General features: G+C 45.0%; 1 protein-coding gene across 1 annotated transcript; it reads right to left on the bottom strand.

Moving 5' to 3' along the window:
- On the bottom strand, window positions 1–5407 carry LOC127307164 (acetolactate synthase small subunit 1, chloroplastic). Its single transcript, XM_051337870.2, has 12 exons — window positions 5157–5407; window positions 4844–5057; window positions 3869–3952; window positions 3680–3748; window positions 3501–3584; window positions 3262–3420; window positions 1929–2015; window positions 1626–1730; window positions 1428–1550; window positions 1195–1347; window positions 751–816; window positions 1–270 (listed from the first exon to the last, which is right to left on the bottom strand). The coding sequence occupies exons 1-12, from the start codon at window positions 5363–5365 to the stop codon at window positions 187–189; spliced, it is 1437 nt and encodes a 478-aa protein (XP_051193830.1). The 5' UTR covers window positions 5366–5407; the 3' UTR covers window positions 1–186.
- Window positions 5408–13195: the final 7788 nt, after the last annotated feature.

Genomic DNA, 13195 nt, shown 5'->3' with positions numbered 1-13195 from the left:
TGAACAGGGGAGAGGGGCATGTATTTATTCAGCATGTCAGAGCAATACAATGGCAAACATCAACTAGCATCTACGGAAAATAATTTATTCCAAAAGTCACTGGTTCGACACATTACAACCAAGGAGAAAGTCATCCCTAACAGGAATGAACGAAAAGCTGCCTACACCTTCTGCTTAGCTCACACATTACACTGGAAGAGAGTAGCCTCGGAGGTACTTGGAATCAACCCCAGATTCACGGGTCAGCGCCACCCGACCTGTTCTGGCCACCTATTAAGCAAGGAGCACAACAGAGATGAAATCATCCAGTAAGTTATCAGAAAAATATGACCAAGGGATCATAAATACTCACATTGATCCAAAGAGAATAGGAAAATGCTAATGATGGAAAGGGACTCGGTGGTTAAAGGAAGTACTGCTGTCTTCCTTCTCTAACTGATAAATAATCAACTTTAAGTTACCGTGCACTGACCCTTCAGCAGCACAGACTGCAGACAAGTCTCAACATCTAGAAATGTTTTTCACTGCTTGTTTTGAACAAATAATTGGCAGCCGTGTGTGTTGAGAAACCATATGAAGCAATTGATTAGTGAATTACGTGGACTGGCATTATTTGCAAGATAGATTCTGTCTCACAGCCACATCAGCAGCAGTAAAGCAAGAGAACAGAAAATTAAACGAAAAGATCATCTAAAACTACTAGTTACAACTCACAAGAAACTGGTAGAGGAGGGAAAATGATTAGCATACCTCGCATATGCCGTAAGGCTCCAACAGTCTTTGTAATGCAACCATCTTGTCAAGATCCCCAGTAAGCTACATAGAATCAGTAAGTACCATTACATAAGAGTTCTCACTAAATTAATACAGCACATACATAGTTTGGTCATGTCAAACATTCCATCTTTTTATGTAAGCAATTCATCCTGTTACTACCAGACCACTGTTCACCACAAAACAGTAAAATCACAGCATAATTCACTGGGAACATACGAATTCTAAAGATTATCATACAAAAATTAATAGTTTTTGAAAGCAGGGCCTCTATTTTTTGTTTGTACATGAGATGGTACTCTTGATCTTAAGTTTGTACCCAAGCTGCTTTAACACTCACCATAGCACACTTGAGAGTTGGTAAAGCTAATGTGTAAAATCAACAATAACAAACAACACCTAATAAAGCCAGAAGCTCACCATTAACGTAACTGTGTGATCAGAAAGATCCAGACATTCTGCCCGGAAGATTTGACCGATATCTAGTATCTCCCTCCGAGCAGCGGTGTTCCCAGATACCTTGATAAGCATCAGTTCTCTTTCGGCAAAAGGTAAGTGAGTCAAGTCCTCAACCTGGGACAGTCACATGTTTTGCATTACACAACATATTTTATATTGTAAATGATTGCCCTAAGAAATTGCATGTCATTTACCTTAAGTACATCAATAAGCTTGTAAAGCTGCTGAACTAACTTCTCGATGGATTCATCAGTTCCGGGAACAACTGTTGTAATACGTGAAATGCCTTCCTTTTCAGCTCGGCCAACAGCAAGACTCTGGGAAATAGTATAGTTTCATTGAAAAATAGCCTGGCACTACATAACAACAATCAATAAAGTTTTGAAAAAAACCTGTATACTGTAGCCCCTGCGAGCAAAGACGCCTGTTATAATGTTGAGGACACCAGGACAATCATTCACAAGGATGGAAAGAGTATGTGAGCAAAGTCCGCTTGACTGTACCAAACAAAGGCATCATTAGCTTAGAAGCTGGCACTATTACGATAGAGGCATCTGTTTACACTGACTGGTTGCAAGAAGACACAAAATGAGAACACACTGCAGCCACAACAGTTTTAGGTACAGTTTATAGGTCATTTAGTTTAACTAAACAAATGATGTTTCTTTTGCAGAATTGGAAATATTTTAGCTTACATCTTCATCGTCAAGAACACCCCAATGGGCATCAAGTACTTGGTTCATGGACATGCTTTCATAAGGTTCCACAGGATACACATCACCCTGAACACAAAATTCAAAAGTCAATACAACCGCATATTATAAGAATCAGAAGCAACAGATATACTGTAATACAGTATCTCGTATGTGTAATGGAAGTCTGGGAACGTTTTACTCAGAGGTATGTTGCTTCAGTTGTGCTTTTAAAAATGTCAGTACAGTCCAGGCCAGAATGTTCACTTATTACTAGTAATGTAGCTATGACCAATATAAGAACTGCCAACAAAAATTTGAATGCTGAGGTGTTATGGTAAAGTGATACAGTGATACATGACTTTGGATATTGTCATCTACGTGGTGATATTGAAACCACAGAGTATATGTTGTATATCGTTAGGGTGGTCTTGAAGGGATCTTTCAAAGTTAGCACCTATCTTTCTATGGGTTTGCTCATGTAACCCGCAGGCTTTTCTTAACTCGTAATGATAAGACTTTCATGAGCAAAAGTGTTCTGAATCCTGTGTCGCTCATTTACCAAATTATATTTTCTATGCAGCAATGTTGGGGTCGCTGAAGACTACATACGAGGATTTCATGTTAAAGATGCAGATCAGACTTCAACTTCAAGCTAGGAAGCTGAAATATTTATGTTGGCCGCCTTTGAGGGGCGTTTGTGTCTGATGTAGTGGAAACGATAGGAATGTTCGACTTAATCTGGTTATTTGTTTTATATCCCTACCTGCGTGGGGATGAGTATCTCTGTGTTGTTTTTAGTTTTGTCAGCACGCAGGTATCTCCCCAGTTTCACTGTATGAGCAGTGTTTTTTTTGTTTTCCTAAGGCCAGGTATACAAATTACCTTCATCTATAAATTCACTTACAGTGCTACGGCTGCACTGGGATGTTTACTGGTGACAGAGAAGTTCAGTTGCATTTGTTTACACTATATAGCTATTAAAGATACGCAGTTCGTGAGATCTTCTCTGTTATTACACATCAAATTATTGATTGTGTCATTCATGTAAAAGGGGCATCTTTTCAGCGTGGTGTAGATTACCAAGTATTTAAAACTACAAATACTCTATCCGGTCCAAAATACTTGCCCAAAAATGCATGTATCTATACGTGTTTTAGTGTGTACATTCTCCCATTTTTGGACAAGTATTTTGGATCGGAGGGAGTAACAGCGTTTTAAACGGTACTAGGCAGACTGTGGCACCTATAGCTGCCTCGCTTTTAGAACAGTTGAAGCAGAACAAGAAGGAATATGCAATAAATATGTAGTTGGTCTTATATTCATGGAAACATACCCCAGCACTGGATGGCTGATCAAAACTGCCATTAACCGTCTTTTTCGGAGAAGTAAGAAGAGGGTTTCTGGGTGATGCTTCTATGAGGTCTGGGTAAGAAGCAGTAGAAAATCCCCAGAAACGGGCAGCTGTTCCAATTTTTTCACGAATCAAAGCAATCTAAGAACATTGAGATAGAAGAATTAGACAATGAAGAAATGTGCCCATGCATGTACGTAGCAAATGGTCCAGAAAAATACTTTTCCCGTTCTACAAATTTCTTCGATCCCAAATTTGCTTAGGCTCCTTTGTGCCGCAACAATCTTTCCAGGATCTCCAGTGACCTGCAGCATTAGCCAGATCAGCATCAAGAAATTTAATCCAGCATAGACACGGAACACCCTAGTCCTTATAATACTGTTTGAAGTCAAGTCTTTACCTCTAGGGTTAGAGAATTCTCGGAAATATCAACAACTTTCGCTCTGAACACATTAGCTACAAGCATGACCTGTCAACGATGAGGCAAGGGTCCTGTTACAACCCTTTAAAACAGAAGTACCAATACACTAATTCAATGACTAAACAATGTTTTGATATCGTGGAAATACAGATCAACAGCATATCTTACGGCAGCACGTTGATCTGGTTTGGCATTGAGTTTTATAAGCATCAGCTCTCTTTCAACCTGAGGTTCCTTAGATAGATCTTCAACCTGCAATTTATTGGATTGAAATAGAATAAATATTAAAGAAAATTTATACTAGTACTCTTATTACAATCACATAAGAACATACAATAAGAAAAGAAATCTGCAAAGCCAACGACATATCACCTTTCAGGATAAAATGGATAAAGATCACATCACACTATTAAAATTCATCTCCATGGTAGGTCTAGAGATAAACAGGCCAGGCATGATAATGAAAATCAGCTTAGCTTTGTCACAGTAGCTGTGTTCTTTGGATCTCCAGTATACACTCAATGGCAGAAAAATATTTGTCCAGTACAACATTTGTAACAAGGGTAATATGGTAAGAACCTAATAAATCGAAAGCAAAGGTTCATTACACCTACTACGCAGTGGGGCCAGGTTGTAGGATGAACAGGGTAGCTAAAAGTTGTACTAGTTTTGTGGTACTACTAATGCAAGCAAAAGTACAGTTCCATCAAATTAGTCTTAAAAAGTGCAGATCCTTGATAGGTTACAACAAACCGTGCAGAACATTCCCTAAAAAGAGTTCCCTTCTAAGAAAGGACTATCCAAGCTGTGGGTAACACAGAAGAGGGGAATATATTCCAAAAGAAGACAGCTAAGGTGTTAATGCCCAAATTAGGAACTGGCATGCTTTTGCATTTTGTACTGGTAGCTACTAAATACGCCCCATGAACATTCACAATTATATGCGCATGATGATCAAATAACAGAACAAACGGTAACTCAACTCTCAATTGGCACGGACAGATAGATAGTGATGGACAGAGCAAATAACAGCCTAAATCTGACTCGGTGAAGTTTTCCGAACGGATGTTCCTGTTTTCGAACCAAGTACTAGAATGAAATCCATTAGGTCGTGGAAAATGTGGAGGAGGAGGACAGACTCACGTTCAAGACGTTGACGAGCTTGTTGAGCTGCTCGATGACCTGCTTGAGCACCCTGTCGGTCCCGGAGACGACGATGGTGAAGAGCGCCTTGTCCTTGTTGAGCCCCACGGCGAGCGACTCGATGTTGTAGCCCCTCCTGGCGAACACCCCGGCGATCCGGTTGATCATGCCGCTCTCGTCCCCGACGAAGACCGAGATGGTGTGGCGCCGCGCCCTGCAACCAGACCAAATTCCCCGTCAGAAAATCAGCTCGGGGCACGGCAGAGGGCGGCGGCAGGCCAACGCATTGCGGCGGCGCGGAGAGGGTGCTTACGGGTCCCGCTTGGCGCCCGCGGTGGCCCCGGGGCTCACCGCCGAGACCGCGGCGGACGCCTCGCCGCCGGCGCTGGCCGCCGCGGCGAGGGCGACGGCGCGGCGGCGCGGGGGCTGGGCCCAGGGCCGGAGCGAGGCGCGTCCGGGGCGGCGGTCCGCCGCCGCCGCCGGGGGCGACGGGCGGAGGTGATGGGAGGTGGCGACGGGCATGGATTGGGGCGAGGGAAGGAGTTTGGTGGTGGATATCGGGAAGTGCTGCTGGACGGAAGTGTGTTGGTTTAACCGTAGGGTTTATGGCGGCCCGAAATTACGAGCGTGCCCCTGCCTGCCAGTGTGATCTGCGTGACGTGTCACGGGTGCGCAGGACCAGGTAACCACCCACGCTAATTTGTGTTTGACAGTAGAGTTTTAAACAGCCAAAAGTTGTCGTATTCTTTGGCTGATGCTCGCGTGCACTGCACACAGAGGGTTTTTTTTAAGTTGTGATTGCAGCAGGGAAACACATGCATGGCAACGATTCTTCCGGGAGAAGCACCTTGCATCGCATGAGACAGATGTCAATACACGTCATATGATCCACGTTATCCCTCTCAACAGAAAAAAGGGGCACGATCCATGTGGTATGGATTTCAACGATGACACGACTAGATATCTGATCGTGCCGTATGTATGGATTTTACTGCCCCAGCATGGAGTCACACGCGACGCGAGGACATGTCTTTTGGCCCTTGCGTGGCTTGAATGTAGAATCGGGGGATCACACATATGACCTATAAACCGAAGGTCGCGATTTTAAATTAATAAAGTAAGCCAATGAGATTTTTTTTTGAGATAGTAAGCCGACGAGATTTGATACAACACACATCCCCCACACGTCGTCTTAGGGATAAAACAAGCTGAACATAAGGCAAGAATAGATCAAGAACCAACCTAGAGGGTACAACGGCTAGAGTAGCGAACACACTACATCGATCTCCACTCAGCGAGTAGTGTAGCGTCCTGCAGCTTGCAAGTCTCACCGATTTCTTATTCTTCATCATCACTGCTAGACGAAGCCATTAACGCGAAAGAGTGATCATATGAAAGAGAATATCAGCATCATGCTTAGGAGTGACCCACTAACATTTATCTTTTCGCTCTCTAGTTATTTCACACCGTGTGCACTTATTTCGCTGGGTCTGCTTTGGTGGTCTTTCATGTCAGGTCATTATTTGGTTTGCATTCCTAGTAGGCATACGTCTGGCAAGTACGCCGCGCATGTCACTGGATGACACTAACATTTATCTTTTCGCTCTCTAGTTATTTCACACCGTGTGCACTTATTTCGCTGGGTCTGCTTTGGTGGTCTTTCATGTCAGGTCATTATTTGGTTTGCATTCCTAGTAGGCATACGTCTGGCAAGTACGCCGCGCATGTCACTGGATGACAATCTATAGATTATTATAGATTTTAACCTACTTATATACTTTATATACTGACACGTAAGTGAAAGTCGACACATTAACGTAGGCGAAATTGGTAAGGTGGAAGACGTCGACATGACACCTACGCAAAATTGCTAAGGTGGCTAACCAGTCATTTTAAAGGATCGTGAATAAGCGACTATGACTATTTAAATTGGTCGTGATCATCTAAAGATAAAGCCCCAAATCGTATCATTTTCTCTATGACCATTTCGTGTAGTGAAATTATGACCTCTATGATTAAAATGGTCGTAATGAATTAGGGTTTTGACCCTCTCAAAAGCCTTGCGACCATTTATTGCAAAATAGTCATAGAGTTACGACCAATTTACCTGCGGTCACTATAAGAAGGTCATTAGTTAACACATTTCTTGTAGTGGTTGTGTGGTAAAGGCTATCCTGACAATGCGCCTATGCTGACCATACATGACCTAGCGCACAACATCCCTAGACGGCTTCGGGTTCCAATCAACATGGACCAGGTCCCTCGACCAGCTCCACATGTGGCAAGGGAAGAAAATATGTTGAACATCCTCAAAGACGCCACACAAGTCACAAGTCCCCTGACTTGGCCCTCACCTTTTGTGAATTTGATCCCCGCGCCCCCTAGCAAACTTTTAGGGCTTAGGTATGCATTTTCAAACAATTAGGTCCAGCTTATATATCTAGCCAAATTAATTTCAGCAAGCTCCAAGATGTGCTTGGTATTTCACTATTAAATTTGGGATACAACAAGAAGTACAATATAGTAAGACCCAAAATATGATTAAGGTTGGTACCTCACTATTAGTACACATTTAGCACCAAGAAGTATCGACCAACATGTTGCAGCTGGAGGCGTCAAATCAATCTATCAGGAGGACAAGCAATCACAATCACAGCACGACACCGATATTTGAAAACGCGGTTCAGCGATCAACGCCTACATCTGTGGGTATGTTTTATGGATACTCCCCCAGGTACTATCATCGTACCTTCGATGACAAGATTGCTAAGATGTACAGACACATCTAGACCTACAAATATCATGTCAGTTCAACATCCCTGGCACGAGCATCGGACCGTCCCGAGAACGATCTTACGTCGAACTTACAACTTGTGTATGGTCTATTTTAGCTACTCTCGGTGGCTTTATATAATATGACAGGTTAATTATAAGAGTTTGATGACAACACATAACCTTCCACATAATTGCAAGTTTAACTGTAGCACTACTCATACACATATTTCACATGTAACACAACGCAAGGAGGCTAGCAATTTATTAGGCTACTCATATACATATTTCACATATACTAGATTTATTAGATAATATGTCCTCCACGGTGAGACAGATTTGATAACACATACTTTAATTAGAAGCAGTAGCTGAACATTGTGATAGATTCTATAGCAGTGATAATACTCTATCGATACATAGATATGTGAGCTGATTAGTTGAGTGCGAGGGCATGGGCACGGAGACCTCGTCGCCGTCATTGGAGGAGAAGTAGCCTATCGATTGAGAAACAGGATTACCGAAACCGAAACCTAGGGTGTGTCTCGAACCGCGATCAAAATGCAGTCGATGACCGACAGGTTTAGGTCTCGTCGATTGCCCCAGGCCCATACGGCCCTACAATTGGGCAAATCGATGGACAGCATGTTCGTGGCCCGGTTGGCCCACACAGTTCATGTGAGTTTGAATTTGGATCGGATCCGTCGCAGATATTGGGGCATTCACGAACATAGATCGATGATGAGACCATCGTGGCATCTGCGCTCTTCTCTTCCTCCGGTAGACAGAAATCCATTCAGCTGCATCGAATTTTTCCAGTGCAAATGTCGATGGCGAAAGAGCCGGGAGTGCATGCTACTTCGTCGTACACCTGCTCGCAGAAGGCAGCAAAGGATCATCAAACCGAAAAGAATTATCACCTGATTGTAGGGTTTGGGCCGCCTCCCTCTGTCTTCTCCTCTTTGTTAGATGTAATAAGACCTTGACACGTCTACGTGTCCTACATGTACACGCCATCGTGGGGCTTTTCCACCTATATATAACATGCAACACGAGACCCCAACGGGTCATCGTTTCCGCCTAGGTTAATATGGTATCAGAGCCTGCCTCTTCCACCTCCTAGCCGCCGACACACAATTTTTTTTTTCGCCGCCGCCGCTGACTACTCGTCCGCCGCCGCCTATACATCTGCCGTCGCCACCGGTCCTTCTGACCTGCCGCCACCGCCTTACATACAATAGCCAAACCTCCAACCTACAAAACATCGCCGCCGCAGCTAGCCAAAGTGCCCCTGCCACCGCCGACACACAACCCTAGCCTCCGCCGCTGACTTCCTTGTCCGCCGTCGTCGCTACAACAAAACCCTAGCCGCCGCCGCCGATCTTTGATCCGTTGCCGCCGCTACACACCTTGCCGCTCCAATGGCGTCCTCCTCATCGTCGACTATCCTCGGCGTGACCCTCGGATCACCTCCGTCTCAGAAGCTGACACGGGGCAATTTTTTGTTCTGGAAAACACTTGTCACTGTGACGCTGCGTGGTGCCCAAGTTCTGCCTCTTCTTGAGGGCACTGACGTCGCCCCGCCAGAGTTCCTCGAAGTTTAAGATGCTGACAAAAAGAAGATCAAGACCGCAAGCCCGGCATATGCTGCCTGGATCGCTCGAGATCAGGCGGTCATGAGCTATCTCCTGAACTCGCTGTCCCCTGATATCCTTGCACACACTGTTGGCCTCGAATCCTCGGCTCAGGTCTGGTTTAAGATCAACACCATGTTCTCTACTGCCTCTTGTTCCAAGGTCAACCATCTTCGAGATGCTCTCAACAGCACCAAAAAGCTTGAGCTCTCTGCTACGGCCTACTTTGCAAAGATGAAGGGTTTCTGTTCTGAGCTTACTGCGATGGGCAAGCCTGTTGATGATGATGAACTAGTTGGCTACATCTTCCGTGGTCTTGATGGCTCTTATAATGATGTTGTCTCTGCAATCAATGGCAATCCTAGTGCCACCTTGGACGATCTCTTTGATCAAATCAGCGCTCATGACATCCGTCAAGCACATCTTCAAGCCTCGGGTGATTCTTACACCCTTCATGCCAACCTCGCTCGTCGTGGCCGTGATCCTCGTGGAGGTCCCGACCGTGACCGTGATCGTGCTGATGATGATCGTGGCCGCCGTCGTGATGATGGTGGTCGCCGCGATGATACTGGACGCCGCGATAATTGGCGTCGTGAAGACCGGCGACGTGATGATAACCGTCGCGGTGATGACCCCCCTCGTCGTCGTGATGACGCTCCCCGCCGCCGCGATGATGATCCTCCTCGCCGCCGTGATGACAAGCGTGATGGTGGTGCTCCTTCTCGTCGCCGTGATGATGGCGACCGCACTGACCGTCGTCGTCGTGGACGTGCGCCCACTCCCTTTGTGGATACCACGTGCCAAATATGCAAGATCTATGGCCACCGTGCTTCTGATTGCTAGTGGCGCTATGATGGTGATCGTGATGATTCTGACGATGATGATCGTGACACCAAAGCTGCTCATATAGCGTCCTATGGTGTTGATACAAATTGGTACACTGATACCGGCGCTACGGACCATATCACTAGCGAGTTGAGCAAGCTATCTACTCAGGAGAAATACACTGGATGGGATCGCATCCAAACGGCCAATGGTAACGGTATGCAAATTGCTCATATTGGTCATTCAACTTTTCGCACCCCATATCGTCGCATGCATCTTAATGACATCCTTCATATTCCTAGTGCTTCTAAGAATCTGCTTTCCGTTCATCGATTTACCCTTGATAATCATGTCTTTATTGAATTTCACCCCTTTTTCTTTTTGATTAAGGATCAGGCCACGCGGAGAATATTGTTTAAAGGTCCGTGCTATGGCGGCCTTTATCCCCTCATCCCCTACATGACCAACACCTCCAAACAAGCCTTCATCACCATCAAGCCTTCCTCCTCCACGTGGCATCGACGCTTAGGACATCCTTCTTCCTTTATAGTTCAGCAGATTCTTAGGAAACATAAAATTTCGTATACTCCAGAAATAACACCTTATGTGTGTGCTTCATGTCAATTAGCTAAGAGTCGTCAGTTGCCATATCCTGTGTCTACCAGTGTTTCTACTGTTCCTTTGGAACAAGTGTTCTCTGATGTCTGGGGTCCAGCACCTTTGTCTGTTGGCAAGAATTCATACTATGTAAGATTCATCGATGATTATAGTAAATTTACTTGGATCTTTCTTCTTAAGAAACGTTCTGATGTATATCAAGTATTTCTTAACTTCCAGCAATACGTTGAAAGACAATTTGGCACCAAAATTAAAATCATGCAAACTGATTGGGGAGGTGAATATGAAAAACTCCACAGTCTATTTCAGAAAACAGGCATTGTTCATCATGTCTCTTGTCCACATGCTCACCAGCAAAATGGCTCGGCTGAGCGTAAGCATAGACATATAGTTGAAGTTGGTCTTTCTCTCCTTGCTAATGCCTCTATGCCTCTCAAATTTTGGGATGATGCTCTTCTTACAGCAACGTTTTTAATAAACTTGCTTCCTACCAAAATTCTCAATTTTGACACACCGGTAGAACGTCTTCTTGGTATTAAGCCAAACTATGTGTCTCTTAGAATTTTTGGATGTGCTTGCTGGCCTAATCTTCGTCCCTATAACACTCGAAAGCTTGCATATCGATCTACCCAATGTGTCTTTCTTGGATATAGTCCTTTACACAAGGGAGTTAAATGTCTTGATGTCAAAACAGGCAGGTTTTATGTCTCTCGTGACGTTGTTTTCGATGAGAATGTCTTCCCCTTTGCCTTTCTTCATCCCAATGCTGGTCAACGTCTCCGTCAAGAGCTTCTTTTGTTTCCACATGATCCTCCTTCCACATCTTTGACTATTGGGGATGCACCAGTTGATGAACATATGACCATGCATTACATACATGTTGTTACTAACAATTCTCAGAATATTGTTGAGCTTGATGTTACAGATAATTCTACAATAGATTCGGAGCATACTACAACAAATCTGAGTGAAAACGGCGAAGATTCAGCATTTTCACAGCATGAAATATCGATGCCAGAAAACGACAACAACTCTGAACACGTTGCTGATTCAGGAGTTGTCTCCCCTGCGCGCGTGGATCCCGAAGACGATCTGCTGCAGCGCTCTGCCGCGCGTGTGCGTTCGCCCGCCACGTTGCCGCCTCCTGCTGGTCCGTCGGCCGGGCCGAATCCGCCCCAACCGCGTCGCGACACGTCGCCGCCCTGGCCTGGCTTCCCGCCCGAACCGCGCTGGCCCCGCCGCCTCCTCGCAGCCGCATCTGCGCGTGCGGCTCCACGCCCGACAGCCGGGTCGGCTGCTCCCCTGCCGCCGTCAGCGCCAGGCCCAGGATCCTCTGTGCCGCCAACCGCTGCTGCTCCTGGTGTGCAAACACGCTTACAGAAAGGTATTTGAAACCCGAAAAAATATACTGACGGCACTGTCCGCTATGGTTTGCTTACTGCTTCAGGCGAACCTCGGACGCTGTCTGAAGCTCTTCATGATGATCATTGGCGATCTGCTATGGAAGAAGAATATCGTGCTCTTATGCAAAATCAGACGTGGCATCTTGTGCCACCCAGTTCTAGCAAAAAATTGATTGATTGCAAATGGGTCTATCGTATCAAGCGTCGTGCTGATGGTACCATTGATCATTATAAAGCTCGCCTTGTTGCCAAGGGATTTCGGCAACGCTATAGCCTTGATTATGAAGAGACATTCAGTCCAGTTGTTAAAGCTGCCACCATATGTGTTGTCCTAGCTATCTCTGTTTCTCGAGGTTGGAGTCTGCGGCAGCTAGATGTGAAGAACGTGTTTTTACATGGTGTTCTGAAAGAGGAGGTCTACATGAAACAACCCCCTGGCTTTGAAGATTCTACTTATCCTCAACACATATGCAGGCTTGATAAAGCTCTCTATGGTCTTAAACAAGCTCCTCGTGTCTGGTTCTCTCGCTTGAGCTCTAAGCTTCATGAGTTTGGTTTTGTTCCATCTAAAGCTGATACGTCTCTTTTTCTATATCGACGGTCACAGATCACTATCTATGTGCTCATATATGTGGATGATATCATAGTCACGAGCTCCTCTGATGCTGCAATTTCGGCTCTTCTCAAAGATTTGGGTTCAGATTTTTCTATTAAAGATCTTGGAGAGTTGCACTACTTCTTGGGTATGGAAGTTCAGAAAACAGCAAATGGTATTGTTCTCACACAAGAAAAATATGCCTCGGATATCCTGACCAAAGCCAATATGACCGATTGTAAATCTGCACCCACTCCTTTGTCTTCTACCGAGTCCCTGTCCCAGTATGAGGGGGATCCACTTGGTCCTGAAGATAGTACACGATATCGCAGTCTTGTTGGTGCTCTTCAGTATCTCACATTGACACGTCCAGATTTGTCATTTGCTGTTAACAAAGTCTGCCAGTATCTTCAAGCTCCTACGACCTCTCATTGGTCGGCTGTTAAAAGGATACTGAGATATGTTAAAGATACAATCAACATTGGTATAACGTTTCAGCGGTCAT

The sequence above is a fragment of the Lolium perenne genome, chromosome 6 (assembly GCF_019359855.2).
Source record: "Lolium perenne isolate Kyuss_39 chromosome 6, Kyuss_2.0, whole genome shotgun sequence".
NCBI classification, from domain to species: domain Eukaryota; kingdom Viridiplantae; phylum Streptophyta; class Magnoliopsida; order Poales; family Poaceae; genus Lolium; species Lolium perenne.
Note: the sequence above shows the minus strand (reverse complement) of the source record. Positions and strands in the feature narration are given on the sequence as shown.

What these genes read in the sequence shown, in the direction of transcription:
- LOC127307164 (XM_051337870.2), bottom strand. Translation starts at nt 5,365, where the DNA reads ATGCCCGTCGCCACCTCCCATCACCTCCGCCCGTCGCCCCCGGCGGCG. An exon ending in AGCTTATTGATGTACTTAAG is followed by an intron (nt 1,348 to 1,427) that starts GTAAATGACATG and finishes TGACTGTCCCAG; the next exon opens with GTTGAGGACTTGACTCACTT. An exon ending in ATCACACAGTTACGTTAATG is followed by an intron (nt 817 to 1,194) that starts GTGAGCTTCTGG and finishes GATTCTATGTAG; the next exon opens with CTTACTGGGGATCTTGACAA.